At 43.8% G+C, this 22,278-nt stretch overlaps 2 protein-coding genes across 3 annotated transcripts in view; one reads left to right on the forward strand and one right to left on the reverse strand.

The window, feature by feature from the left end:
• The first annotated feature begins 222 nt into the window (after positions 1-222).
• Positions 223-4,819, forward strand: dcaf7 (ddb1 and cul4 associated factor 7). 2 transcript variants are annotated; one of them, XM_027014594.2, is made up of 7 exons: positions 223-756; positions 980-1,138; positions 1,231-1,342; positions 1,493-1,611; positions 2,103-2,312; positions 2,697-2,814; positions 3,105-4,819. In XM_027014594.2, exons 1-7 carry the CDS (start codon positions 619-621, stop codon positions 3,278-3,280), a joined length of 1,032 nt encoding a protein of 343 aa, XP_026870395.1. In that variant the 5' UTR covers positions 223-618; the 3' UTR covers positions 3,281-4,819. The 2 variants fall into 2 exon arrangements, with proteins under 2 accessions (XP_026870395.1, XP_026870396.1); XM_027014595.2 differs by having other exon boundaries at positions 3,108-4,819.
• A 363-nt stretch (positions 4,820-5,182) lies between these two features.
• The window catches only part of kcnh6a (potassium voltage-gated channel, subfamily H (eag-related), member 6a), a 34,856-nt gene continuing 17,760 nt past the window's right edge, over positions 5,183-22,278 (reverse strand). Inside the window, exons 7-16 of the mRNA XM_035523956.1 lie at positions 15,366-15,791; positions 13,548-13,965; positions 11,064-11,263; positions 10,341-10,593; positions 9,502-9,695; positions 9,024-9,120; positions 8,453-8,743; positions 8,135-8,321; positions 7,746-7,968; positions 5,183-7,441 (exon numbers count right to left, since the gene is read on the reverse strand). Of these exons, the coding sequence (XP_035379849.1) occupies positions 6,944-7,441; positions 7,746-7,968; positions 8,135-8,321; positions 8,453-8,743; positions 9,024-9,120; positions 9,502-9,695; positions 10,341-10,593; positions 11,064-11,263; positions 13,548-13,965; positions 15,366-15,791 (2,787 nt within the window). The 3' untranslated portion in view covers positions 5,183-6,943. The remainder of the gene's footprint in view (positions 7,442-7,745; positions 7,969-8,134; positions 8,322-8,452; positions 8,744-9,023; positions 9,121-9,501; positions 9,696-10,340; positions 10,594-11,063; positions 11,264-13,547; positions 13,966-15,365; positions 15,792-22,278) is intronic.

Here is a 22,278-nt window from a genome sequence, read left to right on the forward strand (position 1 = left end):
CTGAAATTGCTCACGTGGGTTAATTCTGAGAAATGTAGCTACTAATCTATCTGTAAAAATCCAAATTACTAGTTTTACTATGCTGTTGAATTAAGCTTTAACACTTAATAAATAACAAATTTAAGTATGAATTAAAAAGCTTTAGTCATTTTAGTCTGTAGTACCCTAATTTCTCACTCCGTTTTAGAAAGGTGTATACCGTATAATTCAAAGATGGGGACTTTTACGTTGAAACTGACCGAGACATTTCGATCAAAACCTTAACCCGACTCCGTTTATGGTTTTAGAATAGTTGCTTGTTAAAAAGAAGAAAAAAACTGGAGGTTGCAGATTTATACTGACAAGAATAAATCACATTGTTTTATTATGCTGTGTAACATTGGAGCGCAATCTAACCAGGGCCAATGCGTGCAGGCTAGCTAGCTAGCTAACGTTACTTCACCTTTTGTAGCCAAGAGATTGTTGTGTTATGACATTCCCTTTGTCTAGAATAACGGGACGTGGAAAAACATTTTCGTCGTAAAACACATATTTTCAGTTCGTTGGGGACTTTAATTAATTGGCCAGCATTATTCAGTTCTCGTTTATATTGACCTGATCATTCTCCCAAGTGCCGAAATGTCGCTCCACGGTAAGAGAAAAGAGATCTACAAATACGAGGCGCCATGGACGGTTTATGCCATGAACTGGAGTGTGAGACCCGACAAGCGTTTTCGACTGGCTCTCGGTAGTTTTGTTGAGGAGTACAACAACAAGGTAAACGGTCTGTTGGACTAGGCCCTTGTTTTGTATGTTGTTTTAGAGTAACTTATTGTTTGTCCTTATCTTTGTCCTCTGGCCACTGCCACCAGCCTTGCAGACGACGGCCTGTTCAATTGTCGTGCAAATTAGGTCCTAGTCTCTGTTTTTTTGTGTGTTTTCTTTTAAAAAAAAACGCATTAGCTAGCTAGATCTCATAGCACTGACATGTCGCGTATAGGTGCAGCTAGTTGGGCTTGATGAGGAAAGCTCCGAGTTCGTGTGCCGGAACACGTTTGATCACCCGTACCCTACGACCAAGATCATGTGGATTCCTGACACGAAGGGGGTCTACCCAGACCTGCTTGCTACCAGCGGAGATTATCTGCGTATATGGAGGGTATGAAAACTGCATATTTTTTGCGTCTCATCCTCTCTTTTGCTTGTGTTTTTAAAATACACCGGTTCCCTCCCTGCCGCTGTGTTCCTCAGGTAAACGACACAGAAACTCGTCTTGAATGTCTTCTGAACAATAACAAAAATTCAGACTTCTGCGCTCCTCTAACTTCTTTTGACTGGAATGAAGTTGACCCAAATCTTTTGGGTAAGAGGACGATCATAAATGTTAATTCTGTAATTCAATTTTGTTTGTTTATGTGTACAACTTTGTTTCTGTTATATTTTCACTGTATGTATCTTTCTTTGAATCATATATAAATCAAAGTTCCTTGTTTTTTTTTAAATTTCCCTTTAGGCACTTCCAGCATTGACACTACTTGCACCATCTGGGGGCTAGAGACAGGGCAGGTACTGGGGAGAGTCAACCTGGTGTCAGGCCACGTTAAGACTCAGCTCATTGCCCATGACAAGGAGGTGAGAGGCAGACAGACATGCTCCTAGGCCACTAATGTGCTTTTAGGTGTATGTGGAGACTGGAAAAATTCTGGTGAAGCAGTGATGTATTTGCTTACACACTTCATGTTTATCAAGAAACCTCTATGTCAGAATTGTTTTCTATATTTCAGACTTATCATTTGGGTATAAACGCCTGCGCACACACAGATAGTGAAATGTCATGTATGAAAACAGTGATGTTCTTCACTGCTTAAATAACCAAAAGCAGTAAATGGGTAAACCTAGTGGCTAATATTTTGCAGACCTGCACACAGAAAAGTGACCATTCACAGTTCAGATTAATTTCTTCTGTTTTATAATTAAAACCCTCCCCCGACAAGCCCACAATCGGTCCCGGGTGAGAATTCAATTATTCAGGACAAGTGTGGAAACACCCTAAAACCTCTGTATGAGGTAGTAGAAATACACACACAAACATATGAAGAGTTGACCCACATAACTGGTTGTAGGTGTATGACATCGCATTCAGTCGCGCGGGTGGAGGCCGTGATATGTTTGCATCGGTGGGCGCAGACGGCTCAGTGCGCATGTTCGACCTTCGTCACCTGGAGCACAGCACCATTATCTACGAGGACCCCCAACACCACCCCCTCCTCCGCCTCTGCTGGAACAAGCAGGACCCCAACTATCTGGCCACCATGGCCATGGATGGCATGGAGGTAAACCAACACATCTCCATTTCACAAGTCAGCTGGGTAGTGGCAAATGTGTGATTTCAATAAGAGCTCTCTCTGCTGGTCTGTTTTATTATCTTATGACACACAGTGTATTCAACTTGCATGGGAAGATTGGATATTAACAGGTTTTGCATAAAGCTGTGCAGTTGGACCATGTGAGACATGACCTGCAGCTCCACAGTCTGACATGTGAGACTAGCATGGAGGTTCTTTCTTGCTCCAAATCTCTCTCGCTCTCTCGCTCTCTCTCTCTCTCTCTCTAGGCTCCTTAGTTTGCCTTGTGCATTGTCATTGTCTCCACTCCTCAGCAGACTGGCTGCAGTTGCACTAGCCAGTGGTTAACCCAGTGTCCATGTCTGCCCCCAGGTGGTCATCCTGGATGTGCGTGTGCCCTGCACGCCTGTTGCTCGACTCAATAATCACAGGGCATGTGTGAACGGCATCGCCTGGGCCCCACATTCCTCCTGCCACATCTGTACTGCAGGTAAGAGACCAGCACAGCTACATGCATGGATACATTATGGAAAGGCATATTTTATATATTTACATTTACGGCGTTTAGCTGACATGTTTATCCAAAGCGACTTACAATTATGACTGAGTACAACTTGAGCATTTGAGGGTTAAGGGCCTTGCTCAGGGGCAAATATATCAAGCAAAATCCAGGCCTTTTCCCACTCTATTAAGATGCTTAGGGTGTTCCATAGTGTTACATGTCCTCCTGGGTCGCCATGCAGTTTCCTTTACCTGGTCCCCTCTCTTTCACTCCCACTGTAGCGGACGATCACCAGGCACTGATCTGGGACATCCAGCAGATGCCCCGGGCCATCGAGGACCCCATCCTGGCCTACACGGCTGAGGGCGAGATCAACAATGTGCAGTGGGCCTCCACGCAGCCTGACTGGATAGCCATCTGCTACAACAACTGCCTGGAGATCCTGCGGGTTTAACAGCGGCGCAGCAGCTGTTCCCAGCTCCCCACCCACCGTGGGCACCATGGGCAGTTCCAGTGCCATGCAGGAGGGGGCAGGGGGCAGATGGTTCCTGTGCTGCTGTAGTGAGGTGGAGGTTGCAGGAGGGCTGGGGTAGGCTCTGGGGTTGAAAGGAAGGATGTGTGTTTGCGAACTTTGTTTATAGGGGTGCGGGTATGCGTGCGTGGGTGTGTGCTTTCATTTTGCTGGACTTTTTTTGTAGGTGTGTTTCATTGCATGTTAGTATTTGTGCATTAGAGTCCTACTGGGATCCACTCTTTGGTTTGCAGTATATTTACTCTGGCAATTTTTTATTGCAATGATTTTATGTGTATAGCCATATCAGTGCTATGGACACAGCTGCATCATTTTTGGACCAGTAACTTGGGAGGAGGGAGGTCTTGTAGGTGACTATATTTTAAGTAGGAAAATCAAGATTGTAGGTACCAGGGAGCAGGCATTGACATTTTGAGATTACCTTAAAATTATGCTTTTTTTTTTATAGACTTATAGCAAATATTTATCTTTGAGCAAAGTACAGAAGTTAAAACCTGCTAAAACATGCCAACCTCCCCTTTTGTGTCAACAACATGCCATGGTTTAGTTTTTGAATGTCTTCTGAGATAATTTATGTCTACCATGTCAGGCGCATACAGCTGAAAGTCTAGAACGGTTGACTCACAGGAGCAACTGCAAGTGTAAACTTGGAGAAAAGTAAACATAGTCCGTCTTACTATCAAAGGCTTTTTCATAACTAGCTATAACTGTTCTTTAATTCTAAGAAGGGGGGAACATTTTCTTAAGACAAAGTCAACTCAGTTTGGCAAAGGGAATGAATGGTTTCCGCATGCTTTTGGAAGTCAAACTGGTTGGTATAGTTTAAATACATGATGCATTTGAAATTGTGTGAGAAATTAAAACTGTTCTTTTTATTCGCATTTTGTCTTCGGTTTCTTATGTCTTCTGCACTTGTGTCCTTTTCACGCTGTGTTCGCTGTCTATCATCTCGTCTTCCTTAGGCTATTGTTTAAAAGTCACTTCTTTTTCAAGCAGTGTTTCTCAGGTCTGGTTGTGGAGTAACCCTGCTCAGACACTCACGCAGGACTTGCTCCTGATCTGGTGAGCCGAGTCAGACATCTGAGAGCATGGAGAGTTGTCGAAGTTGCAGGGCCGGGGAAAACACTGCGGGTGTAGGATCACGAAACAATGCATTTCTTAGCATGTCCGTGCTCAGTGTGAGAGATGTACATAGCTACATATATAAATATTTAAATAATCTAGGGAGAATGTTCATCTTGTGGCTTCTCCAGAAGAATTCACTATTACAGGTCATTTGGTCTGCCCATGAAGTGTTTGCAAGCACATGGTAATTGCCTGTTCACTGTTTCATGACTGAAAAGGAACACAGAAGGTTTTTTGGACCCCCATCATGATCCTAAGTTCTCTGAAAGAGTGTCTGTGATTACATGTATGTGCCTAAACACAGTTTTCTATTAATAAACTTGCATTGTTCTTCCATGAAGTGTTTGAACTTGTATTTGTGTCTGAAGTTCAGTGACAAACAGCAGCCTTCCAGAAAACACCTTTCTTCACACGACTGACAGACAAGACTCATAATGGACTCGATGCCTCTTCTCTGCCTTTCTGAAATTGAGTGCTTGTGGAAGGGCTTTTCTGCTAACCAACACGCACAGTCTGTGATATTTTAACCAGTTATCAAGTATTCTTTCTTATGACACGTACCAAATGTCTTAACTGACCTAATGCCATGCAGTTAAAACAGATGGTGCAGTTATTGAAAAATTTTAAGTACTTGAATTTACTGTGTGATAATAGACCTAATGAGGTCTATAGATTTGCCATAATCACAGAGACACACAATGTGTTACAAATAGTCTTTAATCTAAAAAACAACAGATATAGATTTTTGTGCTTTTGGAAACCATAACAGTCCAAGTTTTCAGTTGAATTACACATCCATTCACATCCTTCATATGGCCATACCCACTGCAGCAGAGCAGCACACATCAGTTAATAGAATGACTGATTGATGAAAACATTCCACACCACTGGCTAATCAGATGGGGTGTTTTCATAGAATGCACATGCACCCAGTCAAGCAGCTTCCCAGGCAAACATATTTTAAACACATGACCATTTAGAGTATACATGAACACACAAGCCTTTCATGATGTATAGCATGTTTTATGCACATACTCCCAGGACTATAACCACACCTTAGCATAAACAGAACAGAGTTTGTGAAAGGATTAAAATTGACTGCTTCAGTATGAAACAGTATGTCCCAAATATTGTTTCAGTCTTTGTCTTGTTACTGTGTTCACTGACTCTGTAGAGTTAGCTGGATTTTAACCCTAACCCTAATCCTAACCTTATCTTACTCATCCACAAAAATATAACATAATTAGAGGATAATTGAAAAATTAAAACTCTATACATTGAAAATACATCTCTGAAGCCATTTCTTATATTATACATTTCTCATGTGATTAATTTATGGATGGTTTCACACATCTCAGGTAGGTTCAGAGAGGCAGTGTACATTCCCCAGCATGTGTGCTGCTTTACAGGAATGTTCCATGCAATCTCTGCAGTCCACAGAAGAAGAGCAAGAGCTCTGGGGATGAACGTCAACGAGATATTCTGCGAAAGCCAAATCTCAACATTACAGTTATGATAACTTTGAAGCTGTAACATGACATCTCGAAAGCAGGTGATCTTGACCTGCACCTGCTGAAGAGCACTACAGAAAAAGTTCTAGAGATCTACAGTGAGAGCTCTACAGAACTACCATAAGAGCTCTAGAGAGCTGCAGAATGAAAAGGGGAGGGGAAAGCACATCAGAGCCCTTTCCCAGGTGAGATATGACACCTTGGAAGAAATTACAGTAATATGCACATTTGACTCCATGCTCCCTGCTTCTCGAGAAACCCAGACTCAAGTTCCTTCTCTCTCTGCAGCTGTCCCAGTGCATTGTGGGGTGGCTTTTTAGAATGAATGCATGCTTGGATCAGTGCCCTCATGCTCACACACAGAGCAAGAAGTCAAAAGTTGCACTCCTGCTGTCCTTCGCAGACTGCATGGGTAGTCAGGAACAAACTCTGCTTACATTTCTAAAAAGAACATGCTATTCTACAAACATACAACTCCCTTGAATCATGCAAACTTTTGCCAAATACTTTTTGCTGCGATTGCACAGTTGGCTCCGCATAAAGTCATATGTTAATGGGAAATACTTCACTCTGTCCTAAAGTGGCCACTAGCCAGTGTGGATCCAGCGAGGACTGCTTTACATTAATAAATCACACTGTCTTCTATAAACCACCTCAAGTTGGACAACCAAGATTGCTCAGTCCTTGATCTGTGTTTTCTTCTAAGTGAAATATCAGTAGCCAACATAGGTGTTATGTGTGTGTTTGTGGAGAACTCTGCGCTTGGTGACTGATGTGGATTGGCCTACGTGCATCAGTAGCTGCTTGCAGATCACTGTAACCACCCATACTGCATATGATCTTGGAGAAAAGGTGTGTAGAGATGATTCCAATTGCAGATCTGTTGTGTCCTGGGGGCAGCCTCAGGCTGCTGGAGTGCTAGGTCTGGGGAGAAAGTCCTGTCAGGGCTCTACCTGCCCGGAAGGATGGGATCAGACACATGCTTCGGGATCTCTGTTGGGTCTGGGAGACGGCTGGAGCTCTCCAGGCGCTCAGGGAGGGATGGGAAAAGCAGGCTACCGGACAGTAGTTCAGGGGCCTGGTACTTAGACTGGGCTGGTTCCTGAGTTGGAGGCTCGATGTGGACCTGGGGCAGTCCTTGCTCCTGGCTTTGGTGCTGGAGGTGGGGCTGAGGAGGGACTTGTGCATGTATTTGGTGCTGGAGGTGGGATTCCAGTGGGACTTGTTCCTGGATTTGGTGCTGGAGGTGGGGTTGAGGTGGAACGTGTTCCTCTCTTTGGTGTTTGATGTGGGGAAGTGATTTTCGACCCTGCTGGCAGCTTGCAGCTAGCTGAGTATCTGTCTCAGGGGACATGGGCATGATGTCATCTGGGGCTACATTCAGGTGGATGCTGGACAGAGACTCATGGGACTCCCGCGTCTTGTACTTCATGTCAGAGTCCGGAGTCTGTGGGATAAGCACAGATAAACACACCATATGAACTGATGTGGACTGACTCAAGTATGAGCCAACTTTTAAAGACATGCAGGTTCCCAAAGCTAAGTTACTGTTAGTTGGTAGCTCACCTGTGGGCATACTCCTAAAGACAAGCAGTTGTACCTTGTGCTCAATTTTTAAATAATTCTCAAAACAAGCATCACTTTAGAGCTTACACTTCTTGTTACAAATCTTGTTACAAATGTTGCCCACCTGTCACTGATGCCTCTACACACCTATAGCTGACATGAGAGCACAGAGTGAGCACACTCACATGAGTATGGGACACAGGGCTGTCGCTGGTGTGTGCAGCCACTGTGGCGGGATCAGGGATGTGGGGGACGAGGGCCCTGGTCCCGTACGTGCTGCAGGGGTCAAGCTTGTTTACCAGTGACTCTGGAGAGATGGCAGCACTGTAGGCCGGGGGCACAAGTGCCACCTGTCTTTGCAGGAGCTGCAGAATGACACTGATGTCAGCTGTCATCCGTCTCTCCAGCCTATAGAGGTAGAGGGAGGGTGTAGAAAGAGAGAAAAGAGAATTGTTGAAGTTGGTGAAGTGACAGAGGAAGGGGTGAAACTAGTGGGCTGATCCTTCCAAAGGGCTCCTTTAACCCTTGAGTCTGCAGTGCTCCGATAGCCGGGCCTTGGCCCCCACGTTCAGACCTGTTGAGCTGGGCCTGGAGCATCTCGAGACGGGCCTGCAGCTCACTGGGCCGCTCCTCCACACATGCACCGCGCTGGTGTTGCTGCTGGTGCTGGTGACCAGGCCGTGCCGTCGATGACTGCCGTGGGCTCTCAGGGTACCTGCTTGCCCCGCGCTCATGCCAGTAGCTGAACATGTTCAGAGAGGCTAGAAGACCCAGCAGAGACACAGAAAGTGAAAACCTTTTGCAAGTTAAATGCCTTTGCCAAAGAACACATGCATCTCTCTGTCCCCCTCTATCTTCCCCTCCCACTCTGCTTCTTTCTCCATCTCTGTACCTGGAGAGGGCTGTGCCCTTTCAGCTCTGGCACATCCCACGTCTGATGGGGAACTGTTTGGGGACAGAAGTTTGACCATGGCGGGGGCACATTCATGGCGGGTTGGTGGTTCTAGAGCGTAAGTCTCTCCCCGGCCTGGCGCCAGAGGCTTCACCTCCTCTTCACTGGACAGGGAGTGGGCGCTGGCACTACTGCACAGCTCATCCCACCGTGAGCGCAACAGCGCACCACTGTGGTTGCCTAAGGGGCTGCACGACTGGTCTGGATATGCATCTTCCCTGTCTATCCCATCTAAACAGAGGAAGAGAAGAAGTATCAGACATGCATGACAACAACTGAGAGTGCGAATATGTCTCAGCACCTACATATTCATGATAAGACACAAGGTATTCCACATGTGCTGATTGGTCATGTACAATTCTCTCTCTCTCACACACACACACACACACACACACACACACACACACACACACACACACAAACGCACTTACACTTTACAAAAAGACAGTCATCAAGACACTCTTTTCCTCTCTGCCCCCCCCCCCCCCCCCCCACACACGCAGAGCTTTACCAGGCCGGTTACGCTGTAGGGTGGGCCTTCTTCGACGGACACGGCGGCAGCCACTCTCTGACTCCTCACTGGGGGTTTGTTGCATAATTCTATCTGCCTGATACACACAAGCTTCAGTAATGCACATCACTACAAATTACACACACATACACAGTTTTAACTTTCTCCTAAACCGCCTAAACACAAGCACACTCAGTAAAACCTTGATCTTTTTCAATAGGCTTCAGGACACATAACCTCCACTAGAAGCTTGTAATAAAATGTGTGACCAGCTCTAAGTCATTATCAATTACACTAGAGGATGAGAAATCTGATCTCATACATGCAGCATACTGGGATATGAACACAGCCTTTTCCTTTCCTGCTTAGCTGCTCAAATATTGTCATTAATCTTTAATGGTAGCTAAATGGACTCCAGTAATGTCTGCACATTTATGAGCAGCTCCATGTGATTGTGAACACCCAGTGGTGGACTCACATCTCTGAGGTTGAAGGTGATCTCCAGGTTGGACCAGAAGCTGTTGGAGAAGTCTGGGTACATGTCTAGCACCTCCAGCAGGTCGTCCCTCAGGATCTTATGCAGGTCACAGTAGGTCAGAGCACGCACATCAGCACTGGACTTTCCAGGTCTCCCATACAGGCTGATGGGCTCCCCAAAGATATCGTTCTTACCTGAGCAGAAGCAGAAGAAAAGAGACACAGGACTATGAGCAAATACACTGACCAGAGCCTTGTTCCAGTCCCTTTGGTAAAAACAGACATTCTGAACAACTAATTTAGTAAACACTAGATGGCACTGCATAGATTCAGATGTAAAGGTGCTGCCAAGCACTGGAACGGTCTGATTATTTGACCTAATTTGAATCAATGTGGCATGATCAATAAGATAGACATCAAGTTCCTCTGGCACACTGATACACGCCACTCAAAGAGCAGGAAAAGAACGAACCACATAAAATCAGAAAAACAGGTGCAAAGGTAAACACAATAAACCCACATGCAAAAGGTCTATAGAGAATCACTTATAGTATATAAAATATTAAGAAGCAAATATGCAGGACTACTGTGTACATTTCACACTACAGTTATAATAGTTCCTTAACATATATGGTACTTCACAGCACCATATAAAAGCAATTTACCATTGGGGGGAGTATATGTAAAATAAATCGAGCTTCTGAAGCACTTTGCTTACACAGCTGATGAAGTAACTTCAAAATATCCTGTTTCTTAGGAAACATTATGTACCAGAGTAGAATTTTTACCGGGCCAAAAAAAGTTTAAAAAAAAAACAACCCAGAGATCAGCATCTCGTACCCAGAATGGCCACCACCACATTATCGCGGAGGATCTCGATGGAGCCACGGGAGATGAAGTAGAGTGCAGTGAGCACGTCACCACTGTGTACAAGTGTATCTCCCGGTGGGGCGTGGGTGGTCTTGAAGCGCATGGCAAGGGCACGCAGGCAGCCCTTAGTGGCGGCACGGAACGCGCTGCAGTTCTGTAACAAACTCCGGTTCAGGTGCAGGCAGATGTCAGCCTGCAGACACTCGGGAAAGCCCTTCAGCACCTGGACAAGGAAGCAGAGCCAGGGAGAGAGAGAAAAAGAAAGAGGCACAGGGAAAATGACACAAATGGGGTAGAGAGGCAGTAAGACAAGAAATTGAGAGAGAGAGAGAGAGAAGACAAAGAGGGAGACAGATAAAGAAAAAAGGAAGAGAGAACAGAGAGACAGGAAGATGGTAAGACAGATGGAAGCAAGAGTGGCAGACAAAAGAAGGAAAGAAAAGAAAAGAGAAAGGAGAGATAGAGTGAGATCAACAGAGAGTGAGAAGGTCTAAACAGTACTATGAAACCAGATGAGCAGCCTTCAGGGGAGGCAGCCCTCATGCTCAAGAAACAGATCTGGGTAATAGAGTGATCTGCTCCGATATGATCTGGGTAGCAGAGGGAGCTGCTCTGATATGATCTGGGTAATGGAGCGATGTGATAATTTGGAGCTCACAGGGCCAAACAGGGAGGAGAGTCAGCAGAGCTTACGGCATTCATGTCGATGCCGTTGGTGTAGGACCAGGCATGCTGGAAGTACTCCTCCAGTCTCTGGCGCAGACCACTGGGTATCTGGTGGAAGCGTATGAACTCCTTCACCCGCAGCATCTGTGTGTGGTAGCGAGCCGTGCCCGAGTACAACCGCTGGATTATAGCCGACACATTTCCGAAGATGCTGGCGTACATCAGGGCTGGGGGGAGGGGGAGACAGGGGGGTGAGAGAGATGAACCCATGGACAGGCGTTTGCATTTGACTTGCAAAAGGTTTTTCTCGCTATCTTTTCAGTGTTTATAATTTGTCATTGCTCTCCCCTCTCTGTCTTCTAAAGTCAGCCAGCCTCTTTAAATGGGTTCATATACTCACAATTAATATCACATGTCCATTACCTTACTCTCAAAAGGTACTAATAAACATATTTAAATCATATGTCCATCTCTTTACACTCTTTCTTTTAACCAACAAACTGTAAAAGGTGAGATCTCTTTCAATAATTTCCTGGAATGTCCAGCATCTCTGTTCATCCATTCAAGGAGCAAAAACCCATCTTAAACCCAGAATTTTCTATATCATAGTAGAAATGCAGTGACAGTCATATGTAGAAACTCACTGCCCCTCAGGGAAATCCCCTTATGTACCTTCAAACTCACACATCTAAAACTGCCTCCTAACAGTGTGCCACCAATGAACCAGCTTTCAAAAACAACCAAAACCATAGTGACCATGAATTACCTCAAATAACACCATGTGGCTCAGAAGGTGGTAAAGAACTGATGAACTGCACATGGCCTCATTCAAACCCTTTAATCTGGGCCTCTAAACTGACTTCATTCCTGAAGACTGGATAGCCTGGTGGTTAAGGTACTCAATTATTAATCAGAAGGTTGCCAGTTTTGGGCCCCTGAGCAAGGCCCATAACCCTCAATTGCTCGAGCTGTATTCAGTCATAATTGTAAGTCACTTTGGATAAAAGCATCAGCTAAATGCTGTAAACATTTGACGCCAACTACCATGGCATCTGTTTGAGCAGTAATCTGGGGAAGGTCTTCTGCTGTGTTAGTTTTTGGTAAAGAAGGGTTTATTATTATTGTATTGCGTAAGACTCAAATTAACTTTTTACCAAATCACCACACTACTGAAGATTTTTGTACCTTACACACCCTAGCACACCAACCAGCACCTACCAAACAAGGAACTGTAAAATATGTGCTTGTTTTTTTACTTTAAAAAAGCTTGATTCTTGATTCTATTTGACATACTGGACCATGTTATCAAATTTTAAAATGTGATGTAGGGCATAAATTATATGATGGCATCAAGTCTATATATTTGAATAAATGTGGAATAAAACTCTCCGAGTACTTCACTCAAGGGTGCAGGGTGAAGCAGGGCTGCAGCTTAAGTCCAAACCTGTTCAATATTTAGATAGAGAAGCTCATCCTGACAATGCAGAAGCAAAGTTTTGCCTAATGCTGCTGTCCCCAATGTTATGAACCAATCCAAAATAATAATCTTCCAGAAAAGAGTCAGCTCTCAGAAAAACACTCTAGGTAACATTGTCCTAGCGCATTTGTTATATTGTGATTGCACTGAAAATCAGTGATTCAGGAAACAATGGGAGTTAATGTATTTTCAAAAAGTACAAAGAGCTTTATATGCAACCAGGGAAAAAAATCCACAAGACATCCCAATCTTTGTGCAAAATGTTTTATACTATTATTGCAAATGTTTTCTAGTATTACTTTATAGTATTTTGTTTTATAGTACTTATTGCAGTGCATGCCAGTGAGGTATGGGGTCTACTCAGTAAGCAAGACTATATTCTATGGGATAAACATATCACAGGGTCCCTGCATGCAGAATTATAAAGAAATACACTAAGATAATGAAATGCATGCTGGCCAGAATTATGCCGATTTCCACTGATTATACCTATTAAAAAAGCTCTCAAAATTTTGGCTACATCTATATTCAGGAAATAAAACACACGGTAACATGAAGCAGTTAAGAGCTCAGACCTAAGCCCACTCCCCTCTGTAGCTGGTCCTGACACTAACAAACACATTGCCCATTAACAGACAGCAGCCTCTGTCCAGCACTCAACAGAGGCCAAAGCCAAACAAAGAGAGAGACAAAGACACAGATCAATGCGAGAGAGGTACAGACAGAGACAGAGGGACAGATACGGGCAAAGAAGAGACAGAGACAAGAAGAGACAGAGCAAGACAGAAAGCAACAGAGACATCAATGTAAAAGAGAAAAGACAGAGTAAGAGAGAAACAGAGAAAGAGTCACAGGGAGATAAAGACAGTCAGAAATTCAGACAGCGAGAAAGAGAAAAAAATGAGAAAAAGAGAGAGGGTTTAAATAGTAATATGGTAAAAGTTGCACTGTGAGCATGAAGTTTGCAGTCCAGCCCTAGAAACCCACAGCAGAGGTGGATGAGAATCGGGGGCCAGGGCTAGGGCATCACTTACATCCAATGAGCATGACGCAGATGGAGAAGATCTTCTCGGGGTTGGTGTTTGGCGAGACGTTGCCGAAGCCGACGCTGGTCAGGCTGCTGAAGGTGAAGTAGAGTGCTGTGACGTACTTGTCCTTGATGCTGGGCCCAGAGGAGTCGTCGCTGTCGTTGTAGCGCTTGCCGATCTGGTCAGCAAGGTTGTCAAGCCAGCCGATACGCAGGCCACCCACACGTGCCGAGCCTGTGCGCTCCACGTTGCCAATGGCATACCATATACAGGCCAGCCAGTGGGCGATCAGCGCAAATGTGCACATGAGCAGGAAGAGCACGGCGGCACCGTACTCCGAGTAGCGGTCCAACTTTCGTGCCACGCGGACCAATCTAAGCAGGCGCGCAGTCTTCAGCAGACCAATCAGAGTGGTGGTCTGAGGCTGGGGGAGGGGTATGAGAGAAGGTTGGCAAAAAACAAGAGTTTACTCAATAGCTCCAGTATTTTGTTTTAATGTCCTGTGTTTCTTTTAATTAATTGATTTATTTATATGAAATCTGTAGCACTGTTTCACAGACCTGGGAACTTTTAAAATACATCGAACTATCTGGAGTGGCACCATACCGCTGAATTCAATGTTTTCCCTGAATTAATACACTGTAAAATCATCTTCTGCTAAATACCACACTGTTGGATGTGCAGGTGTCATAAACACTACTCCTGTTGTGGCCTCTGAGTTTAACGGTTGAGACAAGTGTTTTGTGTGGGCAATCACTCGACACGAAGCTAACAATTACAGAAAATGAAAATAACTGTGGCAACTAACCTTTAACCTGATAAAAAAAAAAATATTCCAGTACAAAATTAGTCTATGCTTAAAGCTGAAGATATGGTTTGAAACACATTACACACCAAAGTTTTACATAGAACATAAAATAAAAAAACTAGTAATAATTCGAGTAAACACTAGTAACATAATAGTAGTGGCCTAGACCTGGTTCTGCTGTCCTAAAAGCACTATATAAATAAAATGAAACTGAAAGTAATTACTATGGATAACAAAAAGCAAATGCACATCATACATACTCTATCCCAAATAAACATATTTATTTGTAATTCATTTTTATAATGTGTTGCATGCTCTGCTCATCATGTCTCGCAGGGATGTGTGTGTTTGTGGAGATAGGACATCCCTGGATTTATACTTATCAATACAGCAATACACACAACTCAATACCACGCACAGAGCAACCTACACAGCCCACACCGCTCACTCTCAAATCTATAGGCTACTGAAATCCAGAGATTCATCAGGACTGAAAGTGGTGCAGGAGAATAAAAGGGATGTTATGCGAAGTTGTTTTGAAAATTCATCCACTTAAAAACATTTACAGCATTTAGCTGATGCTTTTATCGAAAGCGACTTACAACTATGAGTGAGTATAACTTGAGCAATTGAGGGTTAAGGGCCTTGCTTAGGGGCCTAACAGTGGCAACTTGAGAGTGGTGGGGCTTGAACCAGCAACCTTCTGATTACAAGTCAAGCACCTTCACCACTGAGCTACCACTGCCATGTCAGTTGTTCTCATGTATTAAAGCCTGGCACCCACGTCCTGCTCAATTTCCCCCTCTCTCCTTCACTCTCAGCAATTTGCCCCTTTCTCTTTTCTACCTACCTCTTTATTTATGTCTTTCTCTCTCGCCTCTTCCTCTCCCTCTCTCTCCACTTTCTCTCTCTACTTCCCAATCTCTCTCTCCACACCCTCTTTCTCCTCTCTTTCCCCTTCTTTCCAATCTCTCTCCTTCTCTCTCAGCCCCTTCCCATGGGCAGCCTCTCCTCACCTCATCCGAGCCCGAGCGGAAGATGAGCAGGTCAAAGGGGATTGCTGCCACAATGTCGATGAGGAACCAGCCCTTGAAGTAGTGCACGGCGATGCGTGCCGGCTGGCTCACCACCTCCTCATTGCCGTTCACATAGGTGGTGCGGAAGTTGATGGCGATGTCCACGATGAACATGACGTCTACCACCAGGTCGATGACATTGAGCGGGTTGCAGGTGTAGCCGCAGGGCCGTGCTCTCTCCTCCACCGGCTCGCTGAGCAGGAAGGCGGCTGAGTAGGGCGTGAACACGGCTGTGTAGAGCACCAGCAGCAGGATTAGCCAGTCCCACACGGCCTTGAATGGGCTGTAGTGCAGGATGGTCCACTTGTGGATGCGGGGTGCCTGGAGCTTGTACTCGGGCAGCACGTCAGCGCCTAGCGACAGCACCTGGGCCGTAAACACGTTCAGTCACAACCAGTCCCTATGCTTCAGCAGCCTGGAGAGGTCAATTCTGTATTATGAGTTAATACTGCTATGATATGCCTTGCAATATATTAAAATATACTGATATGTATTTTGATATGATACTATGTTGTCAAATAGTCATTATTTTTGATTGAAATTGTTTACTGTTACATTATAAAAGTGTCTACTTGAAAATAAAACACTGATCTGTATATATATATACACTCATTATATACTCATATATATATTATATATATATATAAAAAACACTCATAATGTATGAATTGGACAGGATGCTCATGGCATACAATAAAAATGTATTCATTAAAGATGATTTGCATATTGCATATTGCTTATTTGCACATTGCAGTGTTGATTAACATATATATTTTGCAGTCCATATTGGAGTGTAATTAATTTTTTTTTTTTTTTTTTTGAGTGCCCAAGGTTTGAATATGATTTAGAAAACTCTTGGCCTTCAAATTCAAACTTCAGAGACAGTAGTGATGACAGGCCAAGAGTAACCAAAACTGAGCTTGAAGAAGCCCACTCACTCTAAGAAAGGTACACTACAGGGGCAGTGTCATCTCAGCATATCATCACACACACACACACACACACACACACACTTCCCCACACTAAATCAACACATCAGGCAGAGTTCAGACACTGATTATTAACTTCAGTAATGATGCATTCATTTGCAAATATCAGTCAAGCAATCAAATATACTTCTACACACATATTCTGTTACAGTGCCTGATTTCTGTGAGAGGTATCTGTGTCATCTTTTGGACACTGCTTTTTCAGACTTGAATGCACCCCATAATGTCTCCAATTGTTTCCTCCTATCTCCAGAATGACTCTAGGAAGACTTGGAGGAGAGTCAATCTCAGAAGTCCTAGAGGAGAGGGAACCTAAGAACTAATCATCTGAAATACTGCTCTTCTTAGAATATAACAATAACATATATGTGATAGACATGGAACATAAAATAAACATGAACGCATGGAACTGTGCACAGTACTGAACCCAGACTTAATATATATCTTTTAGGCTCTACCTAAGTCTACTTTTGATGATATCAGGCGATATCAGTTTGAATCATGTATGGTGTTTGAATCATTAATGGTGTTTTTAACTGACAGTACACAGTATACAGTATCCCACTACATGTACCTGATAAGCATTCAGGAGTAGCAAATCTTCAATGATATCCCACTACATTTCATGATACTTGGTAACATAATACCTAACGTGTGTGTGCGTGTGTGTGTGTGTGTGTGTGTGTGTGCGCGCGCGCGCGCGCGTGTGTGTGATTATAATACTGTTATAATGGTGATTATAGTCACTTTATATATGTTAGGTGCACCTGCATCTGCTTTGTGTGAGTGGGACTGTGGTAAGCAATGTGTTTCTGAGCAGTCTGTCCAGAGGAGCCTCTCATCCTTCACTCCTCCAGATCTTTGAGCAATCACGCCAACAGCAAATAGCCCTAATGTTCCATTAGCAGATAGTGATTAAGGCTGGCTCAGGGGACCATAGCAACTGCTGGTTACCATGGAAACCACAAATTGATTAGGGAACATCAGTAAATGTGGAAAACTTTGGTGGGCTGGAAAAAGGAGGGTGCCAGGTACCATTAGGAGCTGCAAACACATTTATATATTAAGATGTAGTAATACTTTATTCGGACCTGAAGCAAATACACTCACTGCAAAGAGAGCAATGCCAAATCTGCAGACTAAATCCTTTATTTCTGCTAGAGGAAGCAACCATCTGCCCAAATAACATTTATGCCCTATAGTACCATCAGGCTCAGCTGACACATAATGTACTTTATATTAAATAGAATAAAACAGAGATGATGTTAGAGCATAGTACACAAATGCAGATACTGACAAAAACACAACCTCAGGAAACAGACTTGAATGGTGCAGTTTTACCCCCATTTCACCCCATCTCTACAGGTTATGGCTGTGCTGGTGTAGAGGTGTGTCGTTACTGGCACGACGATAACCACCTCCAGTTCCAAGTTTTCCAAGGCACTGTGATCTCCCCGACAACAATCGCGGCACAAACAAATTCTCAAACAGCCTGTCACGGTGGATCCTCCATCCCAAAACAGACACAAACACTTCCACACAGACACTTCCACCCACTGTCCATGATCCCAAACAAGCACCCACAGGTGCGCACACACACACACACACACACACACACACACACACCCCATACACTCTCTAACTACAGTTCTGCTAAACCCCTCTGAGAGCACAAAGGGAGAGAAGACAGCCTCTAAAATGATCATATCAGAGAAATCAGACCTCAAGAGACATGATAAGTTTGGAGAGAGCCAGCAAGATTCTGCTATGAAGAGAAATGAAGAGAGGCAAAGCTTAAAGCAGGGAGAGGCATGGTGAGAGACAGAGTTATGCTAACAACCTGCTGGTATAGAATCTGCTTAGACTATCTTGTCTTCCAGTTCCCAGCCAGACAGCAGCTGTGATGCGTCTCAGGCCTTTTTATAAATGTGGCTGGTCACAGAGCTCCAGCACCATGTGATCCTGTGGTTCCTTTGCTCTGAGCATGCATCGGGCTGAACTAACCTAGTTAGCGGGAAATCGACAGAAATGCAAGGAGAGAGGCTTTTTAGGAACATGTTCAGTACGTTCCAGCCAACTGGACCCAGTTTGACTGAGCAAGTCTCTCTATCTTTTTTTTGTTCTCCTTCTCTTTTTTCCTCTCCCTTTCTGTCTCTCTCTCTTTCCAGTCTACAGCTGTGAACTGGAAGCATTGGTGAACTGGAAGCTTTGAGAACCATGTTTTGGTAATAACAATATAAGTGCACTATTGGGTGAGCTAGAAGTGGCTCTCCATCTGGTGATGAACACAAACATCCGCTGCCCAGGCAAATGAGGAATCTTTTCATAACAATTAGCATAGCCTTAGACACCAAGGCAACAGGTGGCCTCGCAGCCATGGTGACACAATAATAACAACAACATGCTCGCCAACTGTGGGCTCTGGTGTACAAAGCCCTGAGCACACCTGACCAGTATGATTTTAAAACTAAAACACACTATTGGTGCAGAATAACCTTGCACCCCCGGGGTATGGAAAGTTTTGCGTCTGACATTATTCATTTATCTCTATGTAAAATAGTGTCTGCACACTGACATCCTACCAAAACCCAAGTCTATACTTCATTAACAGAAGCGCTGAATCATTTCCCTCCTGGAGGCAGAGCTGTTATGGCCTGCACCTTCGTGCGCTGGAGGTGAACTCTAGTTCTGGAGTGAGACTAAACAGCTTCGCTAGTGTGGCAGTCTTGAAATGTGAGATGTATACTGAACACTGGTTGGACAAAAAATCTGAAAAATAACCGAAATAGCCTAAACTAAAAGAAATACATAAATTTGGGAAGATCATTATAAAAGACTGAAATGTAAATAGAATGAAAAATAGAATGAAATGTAAAAATTTCAAAATGAAGCTTCAGTGACATCTCAAAAGTAGTTATTCAAATAAAGAGGCGCAGCCTATAGGACATAAGAGGGTACAAGAGAAGAAGGATACAAAAGAGACCCAGCACAATGGGCATTACAGAAGTGTGTGTATGTAGTTATGCATGCATATTAATACATGTACCTCCAGGAATAAAAGTATCCACACCACACCAAAGAGGTTAAAACTTATCTTGAGTTTCTGAGAAATCAAATTCTCTTCCTCGGAGCAGAATAGCCTGCCACTTTCTACTGAACTGAAATGTCGAGCCCCTTGAATACACATTAAAACCTCTCAAATCTGTACTTCCTAGTAGAAAGTGTAAGCCTAAGGATAAGGAACCATCTGTATCTCAATCACTCCAACTGTTAAAGAAATATATTCTCAGTATTTCAGGAATAAGGTTGAATGCCATTGCAGAAAGTGTTAACACACCACTTAAACTGCATCAGAACGCATGTGCACAGTGACCTAGAAAGAGAGCTACAAGCAGATCAGCCTGTTCCCATGATGTTTCTCCATCTCCCCTGGTCTCCTTTTCTCCATTTTCCTCTAAATTATTTTATGAAGACTGCTTTTTGATGAAGTTTTACTGCTGTTTTATGAAGGCACACGTTTGGCCCCTCCTAGCATCATTATTGTCATGGTTACCCTGTCTCATGTATTTGTTTTGCTTCGGTGTTTCGTTTCCCCGCCCATCATTTGTAGCACCAGTGTCTTGTTAATTCTTATTAGTATGTGTATTTAAAGCCTGTCTTGGTCCCTGTTTGTTTGCTGGTCATTGTTAACCCTAGCCACTGTTCGTGTTCCAAGCCTCATGTTTTCTATGCCTGTTTATGATCTCTAGTGTTTAGTGTTTGTTGTTATCTTTGCTTGTGGTATTGTTATAGCCTGCTTCCAATTTGTCATTGTATAGTGTTTTGTGTAGTTTAAAATGTACTCCTGGACTCTGTCTCTCTGACCTTGGACTGTGACTACGACCCTGATTATGGATTTGCCCTTAAAAATATCTCACTCTTCTCAGTGTCTGCGTCTGTCTCGTGATCACTCCACGTTATACTGACACACACACACACACACACACACACACACACTGAACAGCAGTTTTCATAAAACAATTTTCATTTTTTTAATGTAATGGGAAAGCAATGAGAGCAGAGAAAAAAACAAAGAAATACATTCTACTGGTGGATGAAATATAATCAAATATCAATACTAACACCGACACACAAACTCAAACAAGAGTCTTAACAATTACTCGCCAACTACAGTACAAAGTCACACACACGCACGCACGCGCACGCACGCACGCACACGCACGCACGCGCACGCACGCACGCGCACGCACGCACACGCACGCACACGCACGCACGCACACGCACGCACGCAAACCATGATTGCACACCCAGGTTCATGTTTTGACTGTTTAACTCTCACACGCACGCACAGGGGTTTTAGTGATGTATGAGTGTTGCGGATATAGATATAACCACCTCCTTCCATGACTGGTCTGATGCATCATGTCTGCACAAGCATTTGTGAAAGGCTGACCATGGAGGCAGGGTTCACACTCATGGCTAAAAACCTCATCACTGTAGCACTGAGTTGGCAGAAAGCCAGGCCAGTGGAGGCAAGCAAGCTAGCACGATCTGGCTGAAAGGAGCCTGATCATTCTAGCTCATCACAGGTGTTAAAACAAAGTGCAGGATATGCACACGAATGCACATCATTTGCAGACATTGCAGACAGATGCACATGCTCTGTGCAAACAAGTGCAAATCATTACTCATCCAGCTATGCAACAGTGTTTTTCTGCAAATTAATACGAAATGGATACTTAAAACAACAAGAGAAAGCTAAATATATATACTGCAATACAACCTTCAACAGTACATTATTTAAAATAACTTTTTCAGTGAAAGTGTAGTGCCCAGATTTGTAGACAGTAGACTAGAGTAGCATGGAGAAATAAATGAATGCTGCATACAGCAAATCTGCTTTGCTGCCAACAGTTACCCAGAATGAAAGCGTACACCTACAGCACGAGGGTCCTTTACTCACATTCTAACTTCTACCATTTTAATTCTCTTCTTGACTTTTTCTTTCAAGACCACAAACCCATAAACATAAAGAGCAAAACCAGTTACATCCTATAAAATACATCTCACGCTCCAACCCCCACATACACAACTTCATCACAACTCATTAGACACATTTGTCACCTGTGATAACCATCTAAATACATGCCATCAGCTATCAGTCGAACACAACAGAGCCATATTTTTCGCTCAGTTGACAAAGGTGCAGGAGACAACATACGAAATAGTTTTTTGGAGAGAGACAGGGCAGAAAGGTCAAGCCCACAGGGCAGAGGAAGGGGAATGAAGAGAACAAAGAGGAGTGGCAGCACTTACAGATTTGAGTTGTAGCTTCAAGCTCATTCTGGCATTGAGCACTGCACTGGAAGAAGAAAGCAGAGCAGAGCAGACTGACACACAAACACACACACAGCTGCTTGCCCTCACTCTGACTCCCTCTTTGTCTTACACACACACACACACACACACACACACACACACACACACACACACACACACACACACACAAAAATACCCTCTCCAAATAACTGTCACTGGTGCCTGACGCTAGCCCAGCAGCCCTAAAGGAGACGAGGACACTTTTACTCTTGACCTAGAAATGGGCCAGATTGCTTCAAAAGTACATAAAATGTCCTGTGACAACCCATCAATGTGACAGAACCCGCACCATGGGACTGCAAGAAAACGGCAATTATGTAATCCAGTTTTCACCAAGAATGAGCTATTATGGCATATCTGTGTTCCCATCAGTAACTTAATATAAGCAGAAATTATCTTTTCTTTGCTCTCAAAACACACATTTACGGCATTTAGCTGACACCTTTATCCAAAGCAACTTATAATTATGAATGAGCAATTGAGGG

This window comes from Electrophorus electricus, chromosome 1 (assembly GCF_013358815.1).
Source record: "Electrophorus electricus isolate fEleEle1 chromosome 1, fEleEle1.pri, whole genome shotgun sequence".
NCBI classification, from domain to species: Eukaryota; Metazoa; Chordata; class Actinopteri; order Gymnotiformes; family Gymnotidae; genus Electrophorus; species Electrophorus electricus.

Bases quoted from the DNA above. Each gene is read 5' to 3' on its own strand.
- dcaf7 (XM_027014594.2), top strand. From the start codon at position 619: ATGTCGCTCCACGGTAAGAGAAAAGAGATCTACAAATACGAGGCGCCA. The intron at 757-979 runs GTAAACGGTCTG...TGTCGCGTATAG, and splicing joins TTGAGGAGTACAACAACAAG to GTGCAGCTAGTTGGGCTTGA. The intron at 2,313-2,696 runs GTAAACCAACAC...GTCTGCCCCCAG, and splicing joins TGGCCATGGATGGCATGGAG to GTGGTCATCCTGGATGTGCG.